The sequence below is a fragment of the Podarcis gaigeae genome (assembly GCF_964106915.1).
Source record: "Podarcis gaigeae genome assembly, chromosome: 5".
Taxonomy (NCBI): Eukaryota; Metazoa; Chordata; class Lepidosauria; order Squamata; family Lacertidae; genus Podarcis; species Podarcis gaigeae.
The window spans coordinates 2,344,186-2,368,034 of NC_139681.1; the positions used below are offsets into that span (position 1 = coordinate 2,344,186).

Sequence of the window (23,849 nt, forward strand, 5' to 3'; positions counted from 1 at the left end):
AGTATGATTGGTCCGCAGGAGCCACCCAATCCAGCTCCAGGTGGAAGTGAATCCGCAACCTGATTGGCCTACAGGAGAATCCCAGAATTAGCCAATCACGTGCGGCCCATTGTGTAAATAATGTATATGAAGCAGATTTTGGGGGGAACTTTCATTCCTCCTCACCACTATGAGCTGAATAAAGAGCATGAAATCCACTCTCAACTCCGAGTATATTTCATGTCCCTCAACTTGTTTAATTTCCCTAGCTCTGATGTATAGCAAGAAGCCAGGTGGGCTCTATAAAGCAGGATCATCACCTTGTCATGGGGAGTGGGCTTGAATGTTCCTATGACCCTTGTGAGCGAAGCCGTCTGGAGTCTTGTACTCCTGGTAGGGTCACCCAGGGCGGTAAGGTCAAGGGGAAGGAGTTAGACCAGGGGTCAGCAATCTATTTTAGCCTTGGACTAGTCCACTGTCCCTCAGACCTTGTGGGGGGCGGACTATTTTTTTTGGGGGGGGGGAATGAATGAATTCCTATGCTCCACAAATAACCCAGAGATGCATTTTAAATAAAAGGACACATTCTACTCATTTACAAACACACTGATTCCCGGACCATCTGCGGGCCAGATTTAGAAGGTGATTGGGCCGCATCTGGCCCCAGGGCCTTAGGTTGCCTATCCCTGCACTAGACAAAGAATGATCCAGGAAGTCCTCAATGGCAAAATAGGCAGAAGATAAGCGACATGTTACAATGGCTGTGAAGGCAAATGAAGGCTGCAGCATGCTATCGTAACAGAGCCTTACTGCAAAGACTGTGTGGTGGTCAGCAGGCACTGATCTGATTCATGCACAGGCATCTTCCAAAACCCCATAACGGACTCACTGTTAATGCTGTGTTCATGGAAGACAATCTTACTCTGCTACAAGTGATCAAAGAAGAAAAAGAAGAAGGTAAAGCAGGAGAAGGCATGTAGGAGTGATCATGGTCCAAGGGCATATGTGTATTCCACAAGTCAGCCAGGACTTCAACATAGCAGCCATAAGGTCCTGAGCCGCCCCAGAATTAATGGAACCAACAGTTTTGGAGCCCTCAACTCCACCTCCAAGACTATCTCAGTCAGCTCAGGCAGGGAGACTGCTGGGCAGTGAGGCAGAATCCTTAATCTGTACCAACTGTCCAGTACCAGGCACAAGCCCTCTAGGTCTCCATTCAAGCAGGGCAAAGCCTGGAGAGAGAAATAATTCCTATAGACTACAGTAAATTCTATCTGACCCCAAAGTGTGCCCATTGCTCCACTGAATACCCAGGTTGGCAAAGCAGGGTGAGACCATCTCCACCGTGCTCATCCAGACATGTCTTGATAATGCAAACCAACTCAGCTTCTTCATCCATAATCAAATCATGGATAAAAGAAATACATCAGTAATAACAACTTTTGATACAAAATAGCAACAGGAGCGAATTTCAACTCATCTAAAACTTTAACCATATCATTCATATAAAAATTAAATTTAAAAATGTCAATATATATTCTTGCTGATGCTAACAAGTGTCTATATTTTCTAGGTAATTTTAACCTATACAGTGGTACCTCAGGCTACATACGCTTCAGGTTACATACGCTTCAGGTTAAGAACTTTGCTTCAGGATGAGAACAGAAATCGTGCTCCGGCGGCGCGGCAGCAGCAGGAGGCCTTATTAGCTAAAGTGGCACTTCAGGTTAAGAACAGTTTCAGGTTAAGAACGGACCTCCGGAACAAATTAAGTATTTAACCCGAGGTACCACTGTACTGATGTATAGGAAATAGGCAACTATATTTACTGTTTATAATTTCTGACCCAGTGGGAGTCTAGCAATATTACTGCATGCTACTTTCAAATCAATGAAGGCTTTGCCCTGCTTGAATGGAGACCTAGAGGGCTTGTGCCTGGTACTGGACAGTTGGTACAGATTAAGGATTCTGCCTCACTGCCCAGCAGCCTATGGAATTTCTAAAATGCAAACAGCCAGCAATTTATTCAAGTAAATATACATAACCTTTTATTCATTTGTACAGCACAAACATAATCATTGCTTTATATTTAAAAAGATCAGGATCAACTTGATATATATAAATGAGAGGAATCAGGAATATAAAGAAAGAAATGCTACTTCTGTATTGCACGTGAACCTTAGTTGCTTGGGGCAACAGGTAAAAGATTCTAGAATTAAAACAATTATTGTGTGTGGAACTGTTGATGCTGGCAGTCAGCTGCTGCTCCTGAACCATCAGACCAAAGATGCTCCTTGTCTTCCTCTTCTGTTACTGTTCTCAGTATGCAGCAGCTGTACCCTTTCGTTTTCTACCACCCCCACTGTTGGTCACCTGCTCAAACCCACAACACCGTGTCTATCAGAAGCATGACAATGAACTTCGTGTTTCATGCTTCTGGGATGAGAGAATTGACCTGAAGTATTCAAGAGCCCAAAGTCTGCCTTCAGAGATCAAGGAGGAAAAGCTGGACACCGTACCCCCTCCTCACTGTCAGTGGTACCAAGACTCCATCTTGGTAAAGAATACAAATCGCTGGTCAGGTGAACTGGTGTTAGGTGCAGCTCTGACTTGGGGAGGCCTCCATCCACCATGGGCTTTTATTCGTATCACAGTGCAGTGTGCATCCGTTTCGTGCCATGTAGCCACATGTGCTCATAAGAACCTAACAATTGAAATTTCCAGGCAGGATGTCCGTCTTTTCCTCCTCTCGCCACGCACTTTACCTATTCATGAGTGGCAACCAGTGCAGCTGGGCTGGTGTGCACGCCTCAAGAGTTCCACCTGGAGTTACCGCTTCAAGAGTCAAGGGGGTATTCCTGAAGACCTCCTCATCCCCAGCAACCTCTATAGCGAGCCACTTGCACCTACTGTTTATCCTCATGCAGAAATGCACCAAGCATGTACATCATATTACAGCTACTACATAACTGTGCGCTACCACCTCCGTGGATTCTACACCGCTTCACTCCATATTGAGAATGGGCCTCCACTTGGACGTAGCCTGAGCTTCTATGTGCAGCCTACTCTGCTCCATGTGTTCAGCACCTCCTCCACACTGCTCAGCCTTCCTCACAGGACCCTCAATCTTTCATGGACTCTCCAACCCCTCAGCTCCAAAATAACAGCTTACACACTGGTGGATGTGCAGGGTGTGGAGGAATGGTCTGACTCCTACAGTTATAATCCTTTTGCTCTGCAAAGTGATTTCTGTGCTGTTCGCAAACCACAAAATTCCAGGGAAAAAGTGGTGGCCAGTGTCTATTTTCGTACTAATGAAAAGATGCCTGAAAAGCTGGCAGGAAAACTTGATTTCTTTAATAAGACTTTGATTTTCAGAGCAAGCACTGGAGCCGCAACTTATCTCACACTCAATCCACAGAAAACCAGAAGAGGCATCTACATTTTTAGCCATACACTGGGATTGTACTATTCTACACAGGAAGACAGCACTCCTCCTACCACTAGGAAGGGCAACAGCTCCCACTATATCTTTTACGAAGAGCAGAGCCTCTGTTACCTGATCATTGTTGAATTCATGCAGCTGCAATTGTCCAAGTTCAGCATCCATGTGTATCTGAATCGGAAAGGGACTTTGTTCAGGTCTCTAGGTGAAAAAGATATTGAAGTTCACGTTTTCAATGGACATTCTCCTGACAAAAGTTTGGTCTATATTGTGTGGTTTATTCCTGTGCAACATCCACTGCTGCAGTGTGAGTGGGCCTTTAACCTTCAACTTTTTGATTCCAGGAAAGAGTACCTCCTTTGGAACAACACTTATTCTTACAGTAACGGTGTCAAAGATGCTGCCCATTTTCTCCCTCCCTCTGTTTTATCTATCCGACCTTCACAATACATGGGCTTTGTAGCCAAAGTGAATTGCAGTAAAAGTGGACTTGCACGTGCTGTTTTAAAAGCCAGTATCAATACTTTTGCGTCAAAGGTCCTACACCCAACAGTGGCCTGTCAGCAAAGTTACTGTCATGAACTGACAGCTATAATCCATAAACCCGATTTCTCTGATCCAATCATACATTATAAGAGAGAGTCAGCAATTACCTTGCAAGCAACTGCAAAGGCACAGTGCAGGACAAGTGCAGATATAGATATACTGTGGAAAATCTATAGCCTTGAAGCTGCATATTCTATTCCAGACTGGCCAAATCCTCTTAAGCTCCCTGATGAGATAAATACAAGTGGAATCATATTTCATATACCTAGAAATGTCTTATTTTATGGCTTTCATCATGTAAATATGACCATGACAGTGTACCTTCCTGCATATAATATAAAAATCATGGAGTCTGATTCAGTATTTCTCCAAATTCTAGAAAATGACCTGGTAGCAATCATAGCTGGTGGTTTGTTCCGGACAGTTGGTGTTTCTGATCATTGGACTTTGGATGCATCTGCTTCTTCTGATCCTTATTCAGCCAACCCCCTTGAAGGAATCACCTTTAATTGGTATTGCACCAAACGGGAATTGGACTATTCAACAATGAGGTTGAGCCCAGAGGGAAAATGCTGTCCAAATCAAGTAGATATACGTTGGACACATTCAAGTGCTCCAGTTCAAAAAGTAGAACCTAATACATTTCAGGCAAACACAAAATATTATTTTATTCTAGTAATTCTGAAGCAGCACAAATCAGCCCATGCATTCCAAACAGTTCATGTGCTGCCTGGTTCTGTACCAATACTGGATGCCACTTGTTTAGAAAATTGTGGGAAAACCATCAAAGTAACAGAACGATTCATTCTGTCCGCAAGATGTCTAAATTGTGCAAAAACTAGTCAAACAGTCTACCTTTGGTCACTTCTTTCAGCAGACTCTAAGGAAATACATTTTGATTGGGCTTCCAAAACTACAACTGGGAGATCAAAGCCATACATGCATATAAATTCATTGGCATTCAGATACATGGAAGACAAATTCTATACTCTTAGCCTGAAAGTAAGCACAAAGGGAAAACAATCAGCTGTTTATAGGCATTCATTTTATGTTAGCTCTCCACCTCAGACTGGAAAATGTATCATTTATCCAAGGGAAGGCATAGCATTCCGTACAAAATTCATTGTCCAGTGTACTGGATTTGAAGAAAAAAATGGACCTCTTACATACAAAGTGATAGCACATTCAGATCTAACAAAAATGACTGCAATATCTTCTGCGCAAAATAATAGATTTGGAATAATAGTGTATATTGGTCATCAGCAAAAAACCCCTCCATCATTTCTCCCTGCTGGTATTCCATCTAAAAAGTATGCCTTAGACATATATGTTCAAGTATATGATGCCTATGGAGTATTTTCTGAAGTAACTTTGGAAGCAAATGTTTATGATCCAAGAAGTAAACCAACTGTTCTTCTCCGTGAACTGTATGGTTTAATCAGTGGGCAAAGTGGCCCTATGTCCTTTTTCCTTGAAACTAAAGATTACTTTAATATAGGCTTTCTTACCTATATGGTGGCCTCTGTATTAAATAATATTGAGACTTTGCCAACCAGTCAAGGCTCTAAAACTGATTTGCGGGAAATCCTCCTTAATGTGTCTGCAGTGATTCCTTTGACTGAAATACAGATGATAGCCCAAACGGTCTCAAGTATTTGTCAAGTGACACAGGATGCTAATGAAGTTAATAGGAAAGCACAACTGTTTGCAGTCAGAACACTAAAAGAGGCCACTGAAGCTCTCAAAAGGCTCAGGGACAAAGATCTAGGGTCTCAGGAAGCAGAAGTCCTTGGCAATGGTATATTTACTGGCTTGTCCAATGTGTTGAGTGCTTCTCTCTTAAACCATAGAAATGTCAATGTCAATGCAATTAAAGAAATAATTTCTGTGACAGGAATATTAGCTGACCTCATCTTACAAGGTAAAGTTCCTGGGGAACATGAAACTAATATGGAAGCTAAAAACTGGTCAATTCACTTATGGAAAGGTGAAAAGTGGGAGGTTTCTAGGACTTTCTCTAAGGGAAGACAATGCAAGAACTACTTTTATCCTCAGCTGAAGCAGGAGAACCACATTGAGTTACCAGCAGATGCTGTGGTTTCCACAGTGCATTATATGTTTGAAGAGAATCCCTTCCCTTGGATGACAGATGCAGCAGATATTCATACAGTAGTGACTGGATTCAAAATGGTAGGAGTCAAAGCTAATGGTGATATCTTGGGGGTTACACCCGAGGTGGTGGAAGTTATCATGGAAAGGAAAAATAAGGACTTTGCAACATTTAATCTGACAATTGGGCCAGATAAAAAGCTTTCCAAAACAACTGGTGGATTTAGTATTGAAGTCAAAGGAAACTTCAAGTATGTATTTATCCAGATTTTGTGCAATATGGAAGTTACTTTCAACATATCTATCTATCTGGGACTCAATGTCAGCCATTCTCCAATAGCTTCTTATATTGTTTTCCATGACAAACCTCCAGCACCACGTGAAATGAATCCTGGCATCACTAACTGTGCATTTAAGGCTGTGCGCATACTTTGTCTTCCTCAGTCATTGCTTCAGTCTCCACTCCAAGGCAATAAAGCAAGCAAGTGGAACATTTCAGTTGTACTACAATCACACCCAATTGTGAGAGGACAAACCAGAAAGATTGTCCGCATTGCTGTTTATACACCCAATTGTCTAGGTATGGATGGCATTCAGAAACAGTGGAAAGAAGGATTGTGCCGTCTGGGCTCTCAGACCACCTGGTCCAAGATACACTGCATCTGTGAAGCAAAAGCCCACAGCACAACAAGAAGTAGACGCCAATCACAGGAGGCTTCTCATGCTGTCAGATTTGTAGCTGGCAGCTTCATTTTGTACCCTAATCCTTTGGATATAAACAAGGTCCTCTCAGCAGACTTTGACACAAACCCAGTGACAATGCTGGCTGTGTTTTTCATTTTTTCAGGCTACATCTTGTGTACTACCTGGGCCATGATCAAAGATAAAGCTGATTTGAAAAGAAAAAACAAAATACTAGTTTTACCTGACAATGACCCCTACCATAAAGTGCGCTATGTGGTCACTGTATACACAGGAAGTCGCTTGGGATCAGGAACCACAGCAGATGTTTTTCTTGAATTGATAGGTAAAAATGGTGTCAGTGATGTACATCACTTGAAACACCCACAGTTTCCAACTCTCTTTCGTGCAGCTGTTGACACATTTCTCCTAACTACTAAATATGATTTAGGGGACCTTCTTTCTCTTCATGTCTGGCACAATACAGGGGGGTCCTCCCCTAACTGGTTCTTAAGCAGAATCAAAGTGCAAAATATGCACACTAAAAAATCTTGGCTGTTTATATGTAGAAACTGGTTAGGTCTTGGCAAGGCTGATGGCAAAATAGAGCGATCAGTTGTTGCTAAAAACCTAAAATCAAGCTTAGATAAAATGGATTACTTCTGGATAAGCTTTGCCAAGGACTTGGAAGACAATCATATATGGCTCTCAATATTTTCTCAGGTTGTCACTGGTTCTTTCACAAGGGTACAAAGGGTATCTTGTTGCTTAGTAATAATGCTGTGTAATTTGCTATTCAACATCATGTTCTTCAGTGGTGCAGACGATCGGGAGATTCTTTCAGTGCAACTACGGTATCTGAAATCCATGTATATTGGATTTGTGAGCGCTTTGTTTTCTATTCCTTTACAACTGACCATACAAACCTTGTTTACATATTCCGAGGAGAAGCCTTTGCTGCATAACACGAGAGATGGGTCAAAAAGAAGCCCCTCTCTTATGCCTGAAACCCTTGAGAAAGAAGGCAAATCAGCATCTTCAAATGGGAAAGACCAGCACCTGCCATCATCAGAAAGCAATGCTAGCAACAACAATGCAACAGACAAGGACACAAGTACTGCTTTCGAAAAAGAGGAGCCGCACCCAGAGTTCATGTTCTTTAATAAAATGCCACGCTTTTCATGGTGGTGCAGATATGTCTCTTGGACACTGGTCTTTCTCATATCTGGAGTTTCTTCATCTTTCATTATATTATATGGTTTGACCTATGGCTATACAACATCAATGGAGTGGTTTATAGCATCCATGACATCATTTTTTGAGAGTGTGTTTTTGCTGCAAACCATGAAGTTGTCTCTCATATCTGCTATGAGTACTATAAGTCTCAAATACTGTAAAAACATCCCCTGGATAAGCACAGAACAGTACCAGAATATGAAGCTGATCCAATCAAGTGTGGATGAGAAAGATCTGAGAAAGCTTCACCATGATCTTTCCAAACTTAGACACAGCAAGGAATATGAACCTTTAACAGAGGATGAAGTCATAGTCTTGAGGAAAAGAGTAAGGGCTCAACACTTAGCATTTGTGTTTGTAAAGGACATCGTAATTCACCTTGTCTATTCATCCTGTGTTTTCATTGCTGCATTTTCCGCAGAACCCACCACCACTTTTTATTACAATAAAGCTATATATAATCAATTCTCGTTTGGTTTATCAGATGTAAATAAGCTGGAGCATATTTACATGTGGACGAGCAACGTCTTTCTGCCCTTAATACATAATGACTACCACCCTACCTATGTTTCAGAATCTTGGTCTAAAATTCTTGGTTTGCCCAGAATGAGGCAAGTAAGAGCGAAGAATACTGAAAAGGAATGTTTCCCTGCTCGCAACTTTGCGCAAGGTCATATGATTAGTGAAAGCCACTGCCGCTATAAATATAACAGTGATCCAGAAGATCAAAGTAACTATCTTGGGTCATGGACAATCCCAACCAATCAACCAACTTCCAAGCACTCCAGCAGTTTTCAAGGATTTACATACCAGTCAGACATTGACCAATGGGAATATAAATCATATGGTGTGGTAGATTCATACGGGCCTGGAGGATATTCCTTTTATTTTTTTCCTGGAGAGCAACGACCCAATACAACAATGAGGATGGATGATCTGCAAAGAAACAACTGGCTTGATAATCGGACCTGGGCAGTGATTTTTGAGTTAACAACTTTTAATCCCGATGTGGATCTATTCTGCAGCATTTCTATCGTATTTGAGACTACTGATGTAGGTGTCGTTAATTCAAGTTTGGTAGTTCATTCTTACAAACTCTCTATTTTCCAGTATGAACCCACCTCTAAAAGGGTTGTGTATGGAGTTATAGTGTATATTCTTGCCTTTTATCTTGCTGATGAATTTAACATGTTACGTCAAGAAAGGATAGGTTATCTTCAAACAGCAACTAACGTAAATAACTTTGCAATAAAGACAACCTCTATGTTTTTTCTGTTGTTAATTGCACTGAAATTTAAGCTGGCATTTACATTGTTGGAATTTCATCTACTTAATCCAGAACAATTTGTTCCCTTCCATGTAGTTTCGCAAATCGATCAACTCTACATGATGATTTCAGGTTTTTTGGTCTTCCTTCTGATTTTGAAACCATACCGATATTTCAGATTCTTGTACAATGTGCGCCTTGCAGAAAAAACAATGTCAGTAGCTTTTCCTGAGTTTGTTAATTTGACTCTGTTTGCGGCCGTATACTTTTCTGTATTCACATCATTTGGGTACCTAACATTTGGCCAAAGTGAGTGGAGTTTTCATACTTGGATTCTTTCCCTCCAGACTGTAGTTTCATATTGTTTTGGAGCAGTTAAACTGGCTAGTTTTTCATCCAACCTGTGGCTAGGGATATTTTTTCAGGCTTCATGTATGTTTACAATGATGTTTATTTTCATCAATTTATGGAGAGCCCTAATAATCTCTACTTATAGCTCAATGAAACAACCTACTTATGAACAACATTCTGATGAAGCAGAAGCAATAAACTTTGTGGTTCTGAAGATCCAAAGTATTTGGTTTTCCATCACCCGTCAGACACCACCCACAAGTGACCGTGATCATGTCAGCACTGTAATATTTGGGAGATCTGTGGTCAAGGATGACTATGTGTGCGGCTTGAGAAGCAGGCAAGTAAATGGCAAGAAAATTGTTTACCTTTCTGTTTGAGAAAGACAGAGTAAACGGTGAATAAATTGCAAAATATTTCTATCCCAAGCTGATCTCCACAGTTTCCATTCTCTTCCTTCATAATTATTTCCACTTCAGATGGTTGTCTCATAATTTAAAATTGATTCTCCTTGGGTTTCAAGTACGTATGAACTCTTATACAAAATTAGGTAAAGGATATTATCCTGTGTTGATAATTTAGTTCAATGTCCTTTAATAGACCAGTCATCCCAAGCAGAGCCTGCAGGGATGGTCAGATGCCATGTGCCAAGGGGGGGCGGGGAGAGGCTAAGCTCACCTTTTCCACTCACTCACTCTCTCTCTCTCTCTCTCTCTCTCTCTCTCTCTCACACACACACACACACACACACACACACACACATATACACGCACAGCTTTTGTCCACTCAGAAGGTCTGTCTGTCTGTCGATCATATCACAAAGCCTCCTTCTCCTGCACTCAGCCCCACATGCATAAAGATACACACACAGGCTATGTACACAAGGCATGTTAAAGTGGATTTGATCTATCCAATATTTTCATTTTTTAAGGATTCTCCAAATGAGATTGTCCTCATCCAAGTGGCAAACTGCACTTTTACCCCGCCCCCCCCTTTAATTTGAATTCTTCCAATCTGTGCGAAATGTGGTAAGGGGAAAAAATCCAGCATAGAATCGAATGTTACCCAACTGGTTGTACTGTAGCACATTGTATGGGTAGGTTTTTCTGACATGTTCAGGGATGTTTGGGTGGGTGCCGTTTTATCACCACACTCTCCTACTTTCAATGGTGAGGCATTCCTGGTGAGCTGCTGGTGAGACTGAGCACAGGATCACACTTTTAAAAAAGACAACTGGCTATTTTGTTCCAAGTCTGGCATATCAGAAAACTTGTATCTCATAAATGAATGAATGGCTAAATGCACAGGCAAACAAATACTTGTGCACATGCCCACAAGGGACCTTGGGTTTCCAGAACTCTCAGAGGATTTTGTTGTTGTTGCCATCCGTCTGTCTGAAGAGACAGTGGAGTGCGCCACTGGGGGCAAAGTCAAACTGTTGAAGAATCACAGCATTTGCTGTGGCTGCAGAGATCAATAACTCATAACTGCTGCCTCCCACGTTTTGCTGCATCAACAGCACCAAAGTGGCTTGAGCAGTGCATATGGAGGTCCTGGGCTGCCCAGACAAGACCTCCTTCTTGGCCTCAGTGATATGGTCCAAAAGAAAGCAGAGCAATGCGTTTAGCACCAGCTTGGCTGCAGGAGTTGCTGAAAGGAGGTATACAAGGTGCCATCCAACCATCTTAGGAACTTCACTCCTAGTTCGTGTAGGGTTTATTCCCTAGCCTTTTCTTCCCCTGAAGATATTCTGCAAAGCAGCGGCTGTTTACGATCAGTTTTCCTTCTCCTAGACGGGCTATCTTACTTGGTTGACCAGCCTCACACTTCCCTCTATAGCATGTGCAGAAGCTGCCTTCTTGACTATTGGACCCACAATTGGTCTTGTCTGCTCAATCTGCCGGAGCCTGTCTTCGCATGCAGGTGAGGCCCATAGGCTACCCGCACCTGGTTTAGCTGGCAGTCAGGCTGTTTCCTGGGGTGTGGACGCTGTCACATGCTGAGAGCTTCTAAGAGCCACAGAGTGGGGACCAAGGGCGGACAAACTACCCCAGAAGGAGCACAACATGCCTCCCACTAGAGGCACTGTTTTTCACCTAACATCCCATAGAACCCTCTGGGAGGATAGGGAAGTAGTAACTGAGGGGATGGGGAGACATACAGTGTGAATACATTCCATCAGGCACTACCCACTAGTGTGGATTGGAAATATTGAGATAGAGTTCAACTGAATGCATTCACAAATGTGCACATGGAAAAATCGGATCTGTCTATGTGCTTTAATACTCTGTTATGTACATAGCCATAGTCTGTCACGTATGCACTCACCCTAAGTGCACCAGGATTGTGAGGTTTAAACCTCCACTTGCACCCCCGCATCATGCTGTCCCCTTGTCCCCACATCACCTCAGCCTCCTCAGCTTCTTTGCGGTCTCCTTGGCCTCACTGCGGCCTCACCGTGGCTGCTGGAAGTGGAGCATGCATTTCCAGAAGTGTGCTTCTAGATGTGCTGTGCCCGCTTCCAGGAGTGCAGTGGAGGCCGCCATGGAGGCCGCGGCAGCTCTCATGGCTGCCACATTGGAGGAGGCAGAGGCAAGACAGCGGAAGCAAGACACCCTTGATTTCAAACAGAAGCCACAGTGGCTTCTGTAAATCTCACACTAAATACAGTGGTACCTCTGGTTACGTGCTTAATTCGTTCTGGAGGTCCGTTCTTAACCTGAAATTGTTCTTGACCTGAAGCACCACTTTAGCTAATGGGGCCTCCCGCTGCTGCGCGATTTCTGTTCTCATCCTGAAGCAAAGTTTTTAACCCAAGGTAATAATTTTGGGTTAGCGGAGTTTGTAACCTGAAGCGTATGTAACCTGAAGTGTATGTAACCCGAGGTACCACTGTAACTCTGTACAGTATATAGTTTACAAAAACTCGTTAATAGTAATATACAGATTCATGAAACAGAGATTGAAATCTGGGTACCTCATTGTTAGAGTTCCATTGGAAGTGCACCAGCACAAGTCTACACACAGAGAGTTTCTCTTATGGACTTGAAATGCTGTATAGTACTGTTGGAATGCTGTATATTACTGTTAATGAGGTTTTGTAAACTATATGCAGAGTTGTTTAGTTTGTGGTTTATCTCTATGTATTCCTTGGGCTTCTGTAAATCTGGCTTATCCCAGACAGTGTATTTGTAAGCCATTTGTTCTGTATTTTAATTCCTTATTTTTGAGATTTCATTATAGGCTGTTCATTTTTGTAAACTGCCTTTGAATTCCATTCCTGTGGAAAGCTGAGGTATACATGTTTTAAATATCACCATTTTTACCACTTACTCATTCTAATAGGGACCTCTAATAGTATCATGAATGTGCATGACATAAATTCAACTTGAAGGAGGGGGAGGTGAAGGGGGAAAGGAGAAGTTATTTAGGCTAAATTTCTGTGTGATGTGTTGTGTACTCAGTGGTTCTGCCAAAGACTCCATAGGAAGAGTTGGCTTGAAAGAAAAGAGAGGCATCTTTTCCCCAAAAGCCAACAGGTAGCAGTTGTAATATGTTCCCATCTCTCATGGGGTAATTTACAGAGAAAATTCAAGATCTGGGATTTCCAGTGCTTATGGGATTCATAAGATATAGAGATAAGCATACATGCTATTTAGATGGAATATAATCCTGGGAAATAATCAGTCAAGCTCCAGTTTTATCACAGTCATTGCCTTTTCAAAATTAAAGTCCTACCAAATATTCTCCATTAAAATTGTAACAGATACATCTGGGCAACATGGCAATAACACAGGTTTATACAAATCCAGGGTAATGTGATATGTGAGGACTATGAAGAGGAGTGTGGGATTCAACCACAGAAAAAGACAAGGACTATTGTGGCCATATTGAAAATGGGCATGAGTTGCCTAAGGGAACAGTAGAAAGGTTCTAGAATCCATGCAGACTTTCTTTTTGTGCTGTTGCTAGGAGATAACTGTTACTACTGAGTCAGGTTTCTTTTTCCTGTCAATGATGAGGTACCTTTTATGTCATGTCTTCCTCTTCTGCTGTTCATGTTGCTTGCAGTACCGAGAGGCAGCTCCTCTTGATCTCCTTCCACCACCATTGTTAGTCACTTGTTCAAAGCCAGAAAATCGTGTTTATCAACGTCAAGATAACGAACTCCAGGTTTCATGTCTGTGGGATGAATACATTGAATTGTGCTACTCAAGAGCACGAGGAGTGAATTCTAAAAAGAGAGAGACAGACTTACAACCCGCTCCTCATTGCCACTGGTACCGAGATTCCATCCTGGTAAACACTACAGATAACTGGCTAGGTGAGTTGGTGCTGGGTCAAGGCCTGCCAGGAGAAGGTCCCTATCCACCATGGGCTTATAGTCGGATCACAGTACAGTGTACATCAACTTTGTGCTCTGCACCCTTGTGCTTTCACCACAACCTGAGCATTGAGGTTACCGGGCAAGATGTCCGACTTTTCCTGCTCTGGCCACGCACCCTTCCAGTTTTTGAATGGCAGCCAGTGCACCTGGGTTGGTGCGCACGCCTTAAGAGTTCCTCATGGAGCTATCGCTTCAGGAGCCGAGGGGGTAGTCCAGAAGATCTCCTCATTCCCAGCAACCAGCACAGTGAACCACTTCCATTCGCTGGCTACCCTAATGCAGAATTGTACCAGGTCTGCGCATCGTACTATAGCTACCACCTGACTGTATGCTATCCCCATCGTGGATTCTATACCGCTTCAGTCAGTGTTCAGCATCGACCTCTGATCAGCCTTAGCATAGAATTATATGTGGAGCCTGCCCTGTTGCATGTCTTTAGTGTACGTTCCAAATTGCTGAGCCACCCACATGGGACAATCAGCCTTTCCTGGAGTCTTCTACAGCTCAGCCAAGGAATAGTAGCTTATAAACTATTAAGCACGCATGATACAAGAGAGTGGTCTCACTTCTACAATTACAACCATTTTGCTCTACGCAGCAATTTCTGTGCTGTTCCCATACCATATCACTCCAAGGAGAAGGTGGTGGCCAATGTCTATTTTCGTACTAATGAGAAGATGCCTGAACAACTGGCGGGAAAACTTGATTTCTTTAATGAGACTTTGATTTTCAGAGCAAGCACTGGAGCCACAACTTATCTCACACTCAATCCACAGAAAACCAGAAGAGGCATCTACATTTTTAGCCATACACTGGGATTGTACTATTCTACGCAGGAAGACAGCACTCCTCCTACCACTAGGAAGGGCCACAGCTCCCACTATATCTTTTACGAGGAGCAGAGCCTCTGTTACCTGATCATTGTTGAATTCATGCAGCTGCAATTGTCCAAGTTCAGCATCCATGTTTATCTGAATCGGAAAGGGACTTTGTTCAGGTCTCTAGGAGAAAAAGATATTGAAGTTCACGTTTTCAATAACAGTTCTCCTGAAGACAGTTTGGTCTCTATTGTGTGGTTTATTCCTGTGCAACATCCACTGCTACAGTGTGAGTGGGCCTTCAACCTTCAACTTTTTGATTCTAGAGGCGAGTACCCAGTTCAGAACTATACTTTCACCTACATAAATCATGTCAAAAATGCAATGCAATTCATTTCTGATTCTTTCTTAACTTTCAACTCTGCCCTCTTCACTGGTTTTGTAGCAAAGGTGAAATGCATTGGAAATGGACTTATGCCAACTATTTTAAAAGCCACAGTCAACACTTATGCTTCAAAGGCCCTCAGATTTAGCATAGCTTGCCATCGAAAACCCTGTTCTATTAAGGAAATTAGTATCCAGAAGCCAGACGCTTCTCAGCGTGTGGTATATTATACCCAAGGAACAGAGTTTACTCTGGCTGCTGATACACGTATCACTTGTCCAGGTCCTAATCAAACAAATGTCATTTGGAACATCTATAAAGTTCCAGATCTGACTACTACACCAGATTGGTCAAAACCTTTTAATCCACCTAGCATTGGAAGAAGAAATTCCACCATATTAAAAGTACCTGGTCCTGTCTTAGATAATGGCTTGTATCTCTTTAATTTTACAATGAATTTAACCTCTTTGGATACATGGAAGAGCATGGAAGGATCTGATTCACTGTTTGTCAAGATTGGATCAGATACCTTTGTGGCTGTCATTGCTGGGGGCAGTATCCGGACAGTTGGATTTTCTGATGAGTGGATACTTAATGGATCTGCATACTACAATGGCGAGGCAGTCCAACCCTCCAAAGGGCTGTCCTTTACCTGGTATTGCAGCAAACAAAAAACAGACTACACATCAATGACTCTCAGTGAAAATGGGAAATGTCATCCAGATCAGGTAGATTTAAAATGGATAACATGCTCTGTTCCGGTTCAGGGAGTGCAACCTGAAACACTTCAAGGAAATCATGTGTATTATTTTCGCCTGGTGGTTCAAAATGGTAGCAGAATAGCTCAGACGGAACAAATAGTACATGTGCAAGCTCCTCTTGCCATAATCCTAAATGTCACATGTATTGAAAATTGTGGTGAGTCAATAATTCCAACAGAAAGATTTTGTCTTTCTGGCAAATGCCTAAATTGCAGAAGTGGCAAATCTCTCTATTACTGGTCACTTTACTCAGCACAGTCCAGTGAAATAAATTTTGATTGGTCTTCAAAAAGTGCAACTGGAAGATCCAATCCATATCTGCATATAAATGCTTATGCATTGGTATCCATGGCAGAGCAGTCATTTACATTTAGTCTGAAAGTCACCACAAAGGAAGGACAGTCAGCCATCTACGAATATTCCTTTTATGTGAATGGCCCACCTCAGATAGGAAAGTGTGTTATCAATCCAAAGATAGGCATGGCATTCCTAACAAAATTCATCATTCAGTGCAGTGGATTTGAAGACAAAAATGGACCTCTTACATATAAAGTGATAGCATCATCAAATCAAATCAAAACCAGTGTCGTATCTTCAGTAGAGAATAATGTTTTGGGAATAATAGTGTATGCTGGTCATGACCCTAAAACTCCTCGTTCTTTTCTTCCAGTTGGTATACCATCTCAGAACTCTACCTTAAGCATATATGTTCAAGTGTATGATGCCCTTGGAGCATCTTCTCAGGTAATATTACAAGCAACTGTGTATGATCAAAGAAAAAATAAACCAACTCGTGTTGTTCAGCATGATCTACATGGTTTAATCAGTGGACCAACCGCTGCTATGACAACTTTGCTTGCAGCTAAAGATTACTTTAATATAGGTTATTTTGTATATATGGTGGCCTCTGTATTAAATAATATAGAGACTTTGCCAACCAGTCAAGGCTCTAAAACTGATTTGCGACAAATCCTTCTTAATATAACTACGAGGATACCTACAACCGATGTTCTGAAAATAACCCAAGTGATTTTGAGTATTTGTCAGGTAATACATGAAACTACTGAAGTAAACAGGGAATCACAACTGCTTGCAGTCAGAAAACTAAGAGAGGTCAGTGAAGCTCTCAAAAGGCTCAGGGCCAAAGACTTGGGTTCTAAGGAAGCAGAGATCCTTGGCAATGGTATATTTATCGGGTTGTCCAGTGTGTTGAGTGCTTCTCTCTTGAACCATGGAAATGTTAATGCCAATGCAATTAAAGAAACCATTTCAGTGACAGAAATATTAGCAGATCTAGTCTTACAAGGTAAAGTCCCTGGGGAGCAAGAAACTAGCATGGAGACTGAAATCTGGGCCATGCATTTACGGAAAGATGAGAAATGGGATGTTTCAGGAACTTTCTCTGACAGACAATATTGCAGGAACTGCTTTTATACTGAACTGAAAAAGAGTAATCATGCTGAATTACAGGTAGATGCTGTGGTATCCACTGTCCTTTATGAATTTGACAGAAATCCCTTTCCATGGTTGCTTTATACAGAAGATATTGGAACAATGGTGACTGGATTAAAAATGACAGGAACCAAAGCTAACGGTGACGTAATCAGTATCACACCTCATGTGGTTGAAATGATCATGGCTAGAAAAGAGGAGGCCATCTTTGACTTGACAATAGGACCAGACAAAAATCTCCCTAAAACAACTGGTGGCTTTAGTTTTGAAGTAAAAAGAAGCTCCAAAGATATTTTTATCCAGATTGTGTCTAAAATAAATATTACTTTTCATGTATTTATATACCTAGGCCACAATATCAGCCACCCCCCTGTAGCTGTGTATGCTGCTTCCCATTCCAGTCCTCCTACACCAACTAAAATGGATACTAATGTCACTGATTGTGCAGTTAAGGCTCCATATATCCTTTGTCTTCCTCAGTCATTGCTTTGGTCTCTTTTCCAGAGCAATAGAGCAGACAGACTGAATATCTCTGTTGTCTTACAATCACATCCAATTGTCAGAGACCAAACCACAAAGATAGTTCGCATTGCTCATTTTGCAGCAACCTGCCTAGACCTGGATGGAATTCAGAACCAGTGGAAAGAAGGGAGTTGCCGTCTTGGCCCTCAGACCACCTATTCCAAGGTACATTGCATCTGTAAAGCAAAAGAGCGTAGCAGAAGAACAGCTAACCCCAGGCCATCAAGGACCTCGGGACTTGGTATCCAATTTTTGGCTGCCAAAGTACTTTTATTTCCCAATCAAGTTGATATGAAAAGGTTCCTTTTAGCATCGAGTGGCCAAAATCCTGTAGCAGGGTTGACAGTTCTTGCTATTTTTATAATCTACATCTCTTTGGCTATCTGGGTCATAAGAAAAGATAAAGCTGGCATCAGGGATCAGGTCATAGATTTGCCAGACAATGATCCCTTTCACGAGGTGAGGTATCTAGTCACAATATACACAGGAAGTCGTTTAAGATCAGGCACCAATGCTGATGTCTTCATTGAACTGATTGGCCAAAATGGGGCCAGTGATGTACATCATTTAAAACATCCACAGTTCCCAGGGATCTTCCAGGACGGATCCATTGACACCTTTCTCTTAACTACTGAGAGAGACTTAGGAAACATTTGTTCTCTTCATATCTGGCGCAATAATCATGGCTTTGGTCCTAACTGGTTCTTAAGCCGAATCAAAGTACGAAACATGGATACTAAACAGTCATGGCTATTTATATGTAGGAAATGGTTTGATCCTGGCAGGGATGATTGCCAAATAGAAAGGTCATTTACTGTTACAAATCCCAGTGTACCCTTAAGCAAGACTGATTATTTTTGTATTATGATTAGCAATGACCTGTTCAAGAACCATCTTTGGCTGTCTGTCTTTGTTCATTTAGACGATGACTCTTTCAGCAGATTCCTCAGGCTGACTTGTTGCTTAGCAATACTGTTAAGCTCCCTGATGTTTAACACTATATTCTTCAACGATATTGACCAACATATTTATTCAGTAGAACTACAGTATTTGAGATCTATAACAATTGGAATAGAAAGTTCTTTGATTTCAGTTCCTGTGCAATTGGTTCTGGTAACCTTGTTTAAGCATTTATCAAAGAAACCTTCAGCCCACAATGCAGCTCAAGCTCACCCAAAAGGAAGTTCCTCCTTTTCATCTGAAAACCTTTGTGAAGAAGGCAATTTAAAAGCTGCTCCACCCTCAGAGATGAAGTCCCAGCAATTCCCCCACAGAGACACCAACTCCAGCAATAATGTTGCAGCAGAAAATGAAACATTTTCTGAGAAAATACACAAACCACAGTCTACTTGGTGGGTTCTATACATCGCCTGGATCATTGTGCTTTCTGCATCTGGTGTGCTCTCATTCTTCATTGTACTACTTGGCCAATCCTATTCCACTGAAACCTCTTTTGAGTGGTTAATAGCTTCCATTACCTCATTTTGCCTAACTGTGCTTTTCCTTGAGACCTTTAAGGTAGTCTTTTTTACAGCCTGGAATACCATTTATCCAAAATACTGCAGAAATATCCCATGGACAAGATACCAAGACCTTAAGTTTAATGATAGAACTATCCCTGCAAACGAGATGAGACAGTTACATGATAACCTTGTCAAACTTAGAACTTCAAAGAAATACCAACCAATTAAAGGCGAAGAGCTTATAATATTGAGGAAAAAAGCAACTATTAAGAGTCTAGGTTATATTTTAGCAAAAAATATGGTCTGTCACTTTGTCTTTTTAGCTTTAATTTTAAAGTATACTCATCCTACAGAAACCACCAGTAGCTTTCACTACAATCGATTTATGCGTAAGAAATTTTCTCTTGGTTTATCTGAAGTAAATAACGTAGAAGATATTTACAAATGGGTGAAAAATATCCTTCTGCCGTTGATACACAATGACTACCAACCAACCTATCTTTCAGAGACCTGGTCCAAAGTCCTTGGGTCGCCCAGAATGAGACAAATAAGAGGTATACATTCTGACAGGGCATGTACCTATCTACATAGCTTTCAAAAAGCATTTCTGACGGATATTCACTGTGTACACCGATATGGAGGTGACCCAGAAGATCAAGCTGACTACAATGGGTCGTGGTCAGCTCCAGTCAATCGTCCAGCTGCCAACCCCACCAGCTTTTCAGGCTACACTTATGAACAAAGCATTGCTGAGTGGGAATATGAGTCATATGGAGAATTAAACAGCTACCCATCCAGAGGATACAGCTTTTATTTTTTCACAGGAGAACCACAAACAAATTCAACAGAAAGATTGAAGACTTTGGAAAGGAACACCTGGCTTGATCACAGGACCTGGGTAACTATTATTGAGCTGACCACTTTTAATCCAGATGCAGATCTGTTTTGCAGTATTTCTGTCATATTTGAATTTTCATATGTTGGCCCTCTTGTCAGCAGTGTGTCAGTTCATTCTTATAAGCTCCCACTTTTAGCTGACCAAACCACTAGTGGAGTTTTCTTATTTTTATGTATTGTAGCTATACTTATATTTTATATTGTGGATGAATATCGCATGCTGCGTCAAGAAAGGCTGAATTATATAAAAACAGCTGCCAATTTAATTAATTTTGGAATTAAGACGTTCTGTCTAATTTTTTTGCTGCTGATTCTATTCAGATTAAAGCTTGCTTTTGAGTTAATACAGTTTTATCTGTATAATCAAGAACAATTCATTCCCTTCCATGCAGCTGCTCATTTCGATCGAGTTGTCAGAACAATTAAGGCATTATTGGCTTTTTTCCTAGTTATGAAAACATACCGGTATCTCAGGTTTATGTTTGATGTCCGCTTGGCCCAAAAGTCATTGTTTGAAGCGCTTCCTACAATTACTAACTTGTCTGTAGGAGGGGCCATTTTTTTTTTTGCATATATGTCCGTTGGGTATTTAGGATTTGGCCAACATGAAGAAAGTTACCGTACTTTGCTTTATTCCTTTACTACTGTGTTATCTTACTGCGCCTTAGCATTCAGGGGTACTGAATTTGCAGCTGATAGGTTTCTGGCAGGTCTCTTTTTAACTTCCTTTTTGTTTGTGATGATTTGTGTTTTCCTCAATTTATTGCAAGCTATTATGATCTCTGCTTATACGGAGGCAAAGAGATCTATCTATCCAGAACATGCACATGAAGCTGAAATGATGGATTTTGTGATCCAAAAGATCTATAGTGCATGGGTTTTTGTGACCACTGGTACACGGACCACAACACGGACAGTCATGTTTAACAGGATGCTGTATGGAAAACAAAGAAAAAACTATGTGCAACAGTTTAAAAAGGAAGAATAATAATAGAATAATTGATAAATAGCTTACCTTCCAGTTTGAAAAAGAGATTGATAAGAAATTGATTAATTTCTGCAATGTTTTCCTATACATTTCTTATACATCCTATACATTTTCTTGCTATACCATCCAAATACCCAAACTTGCGTTAAGGTAACTTATCAGTCACCTTTCAGTGATCACATCTCTGATATCTCTAGTGATTTCCATAATTACTGGCAGAAGACTTATCAGTGAAGTGAACATATACATTCTAAATATACACTGATTCACTAATTTCAGAAACTTCTCAGCATGCACATGTTTCTGCAGAGGAGTGAGAACCTCTAAAAAGATGGGGAACAGACCAGTTAAATGTGAAATAGATGTTGCTATGCTTGGGAAGCCTTGGGTATGGGTTTGGCACACAGCTGCTGAACTGTGGTTATTATCCAGCCTGTATCCCTACCACAAATTTACCTCAACAGCTCCAGAGTTTTCCAAATAAAGATGAGTGATAACCAGAGATAACCAGCAGGCAGGATTCACTCCATATATAGAAACTTTTGATGGTAATGGAATAGAAATGCTTTTCACAGCATGCCTTCCTCTCTGAGTTTTAAACTCAAATTTCATCATTTTCCAGGAAGCCAGTTTTCTGTGGCTGCATCCAGGTGTCTTAGTTTAACATTACCTAGTTGTTAACACAAGATAGTTACTCTATGTAGTTAGAAGTGTTTGTTCATACAATTAGTCTACACCTTTTCTTAAGAATTCCACTCTTATTGCACAATATATGTTTGATGTTTAAGAAGTTAAAGTGGGGTGGGGTTTTCTTTTTTAATGAAACCATAGTAAACATCCCTTCAGTGTTAACTTTTCCTGCTCATTTGAATAAATTCTATAGGTTTCACAAAGTTTTGGTCTCTGACAATTTCTCCTTGAATTGTGTTTATTTCTTTAATTTACATAAAATAATAAAACGTAATTAAAATAAGGTTGCTTCTACCCATCTGACTGACACACAGTATTGCTCTGGAGAGGAATAGGTGGACTTTGGGCTTTAAAATTCTAGTGGCGCCTTTCGTGGTGCCAAATGTTGGTGCCCCCACTTTGCCTTCTGTTATTTGTCATTGTTGCAGCACCCCCTGCACCCCCTCTTGGCTCAGCACCCAGTGCGAGCAAACGGATTGGGCTCCCCTAAGTCTGCCCCTGCTGTTGTGGCTGTGCCCACTCCCTTTCATTCTGTCCCTGAGGGCTTGGCTGGCTGTTCTTCCTTCCTTTTCCTGCAATGGCAGATGTTTCCATACCCAGTGGCAGAGTGATAGGAGCCATGTGAAGCAGCTGTACTGCGCAGTGATGATAAGATTTGATACCTGATTATGAGACTTGAATTCAGCCTCCCAAGTTTTACAAGTTGCTCTGCTAAAGTATAAATCTCCTTAACACTAAGAAGACATAGGTTCAAAAGACAACAGCAAATCACTCCTTTCATGCTTAAAGGAAAATAGGAAGAACCGGTGAGGTTGACATCAATACAGTGGTACCTCGTGTTAAGTACTTAATTCGTTCCGGAGGTCCGTTCTTAACCTGAAACTGTTCTTAACCTGAAGCACCACTTTAGCTAATGGGGCCTCCCGCTGCTGCTGCACAATTTCTGTTCTCATCCTGAAACAAAGTTCTTAACCCGAGATACTATTTCTGGGTTAGCGGAGTCTGTAACCTGAAGCGTATGGAACCTGAAGCGTATGGAACCCGAGGTACCACTGTACCAGGAATGGTCCTAGAAAAGATAATCAAATGGTCTTTCCATGAGCATTTAGAAAAAGATGCTGTGACTACTAAGACCCAGCATGGATTTCTCAAAAATAAGTCCTGTCAGACAGATCACCTTTCCTTTTTTGAAGGAGTTACAAGCTGTCTTTGCATTCAGAGAAAGTTCCTAACTCACCAAGGGTTTGAGACCCATTGCCTACCCTCACCTGTTTTAGCCAGCCAGTTGGGATGTGTCCTCTGTCACACGCTGGCAGCTCCTAGGAGCCCCAGGTGAGAGCTAAGTACACGGTGGCAACACCAGAAGGAGCACAACATGCCCCCCACCAGAGGTACTGCCTCTCCCGTAACACCTTACGCATTACTTTAGCTGCTGGATCACACATAAAACTCGAATGTTAAAAAGAAAAAAGAAAAGCACAACATATTTGATGGCAATGGGGAGTGAAGTGAATGAAGCTGAAGGGATCGTTCTTGGGCCACAGCAATTTAAGGTTGTGTAGCTGAAGTTTTTTTGGGGCGGGGAGGTTGTTGGTTACGACAACTAAATGTTCCTCCAGAGCAGGGATGCCGACAGGATTTTGGGGTCCAATAAACTCTTTGTAGATTGCCTTCCTCACACATAGCAGACACCACAATCTATTGCAGAGTTTCCCCAACTTTTCATGTTAGTGATACACTTTTTAGACAGGCATCATTTCATGACACAGCAATTCAGTTTTACTAGCAAACTGGAGGTTAAACTAATCCATAAGAGCGCGGGGAGCATTTGCACGACACACCCACACACTGCACCCAAAACACTAGCGTGTT

General features: G+C 41.5%; 1 protein-coding gene and 1 long non-coding RNA gene across 4 annotated transcripts in view; one reads left to right on the forward strand and one right to left on the reverse strand.

Annotated features, from left to right (window-relative positions):
• Positions 1 to 23,849, forward strand: part of LOC310844659 — a 153,743-nt gene that overhangs the window by 100,993 nt on the left and 28,901 nt on the right. The gene's annotated exons all lie outside the window — the stretch shown is intronic.
• The window catches only part of TTC38 (tetratricopeptide repeat domain 38), a 72,848-nt gene that overhangs the window by 27,636 nt on the left and 21,363 nt on the right, over positions 1 to 23,849 (reverse strand). For 2 of the 3 annotated variants that reach the window (XM_083738792.1, XM_083738793.1), the window contains exons 2-3: positions 14,916 to 15,002; positions 3,539 to 3,625 (exon numbers count right to left, since the gene is read on the reverse strand). In XM_083738792.1, the coding sequence (XP_083594918.1) occupies positions 3,539 to 3,625; positions 14,916 to 15,002 (174 nt within the window). The remainder of the gene's footprint in view (positions 1 to 3,538; positions 3,626 to 14,915; positions 15,003 to 23,849) is intronic. The other variant, XM_083738794.1, reaches the window with a different exon arrangement.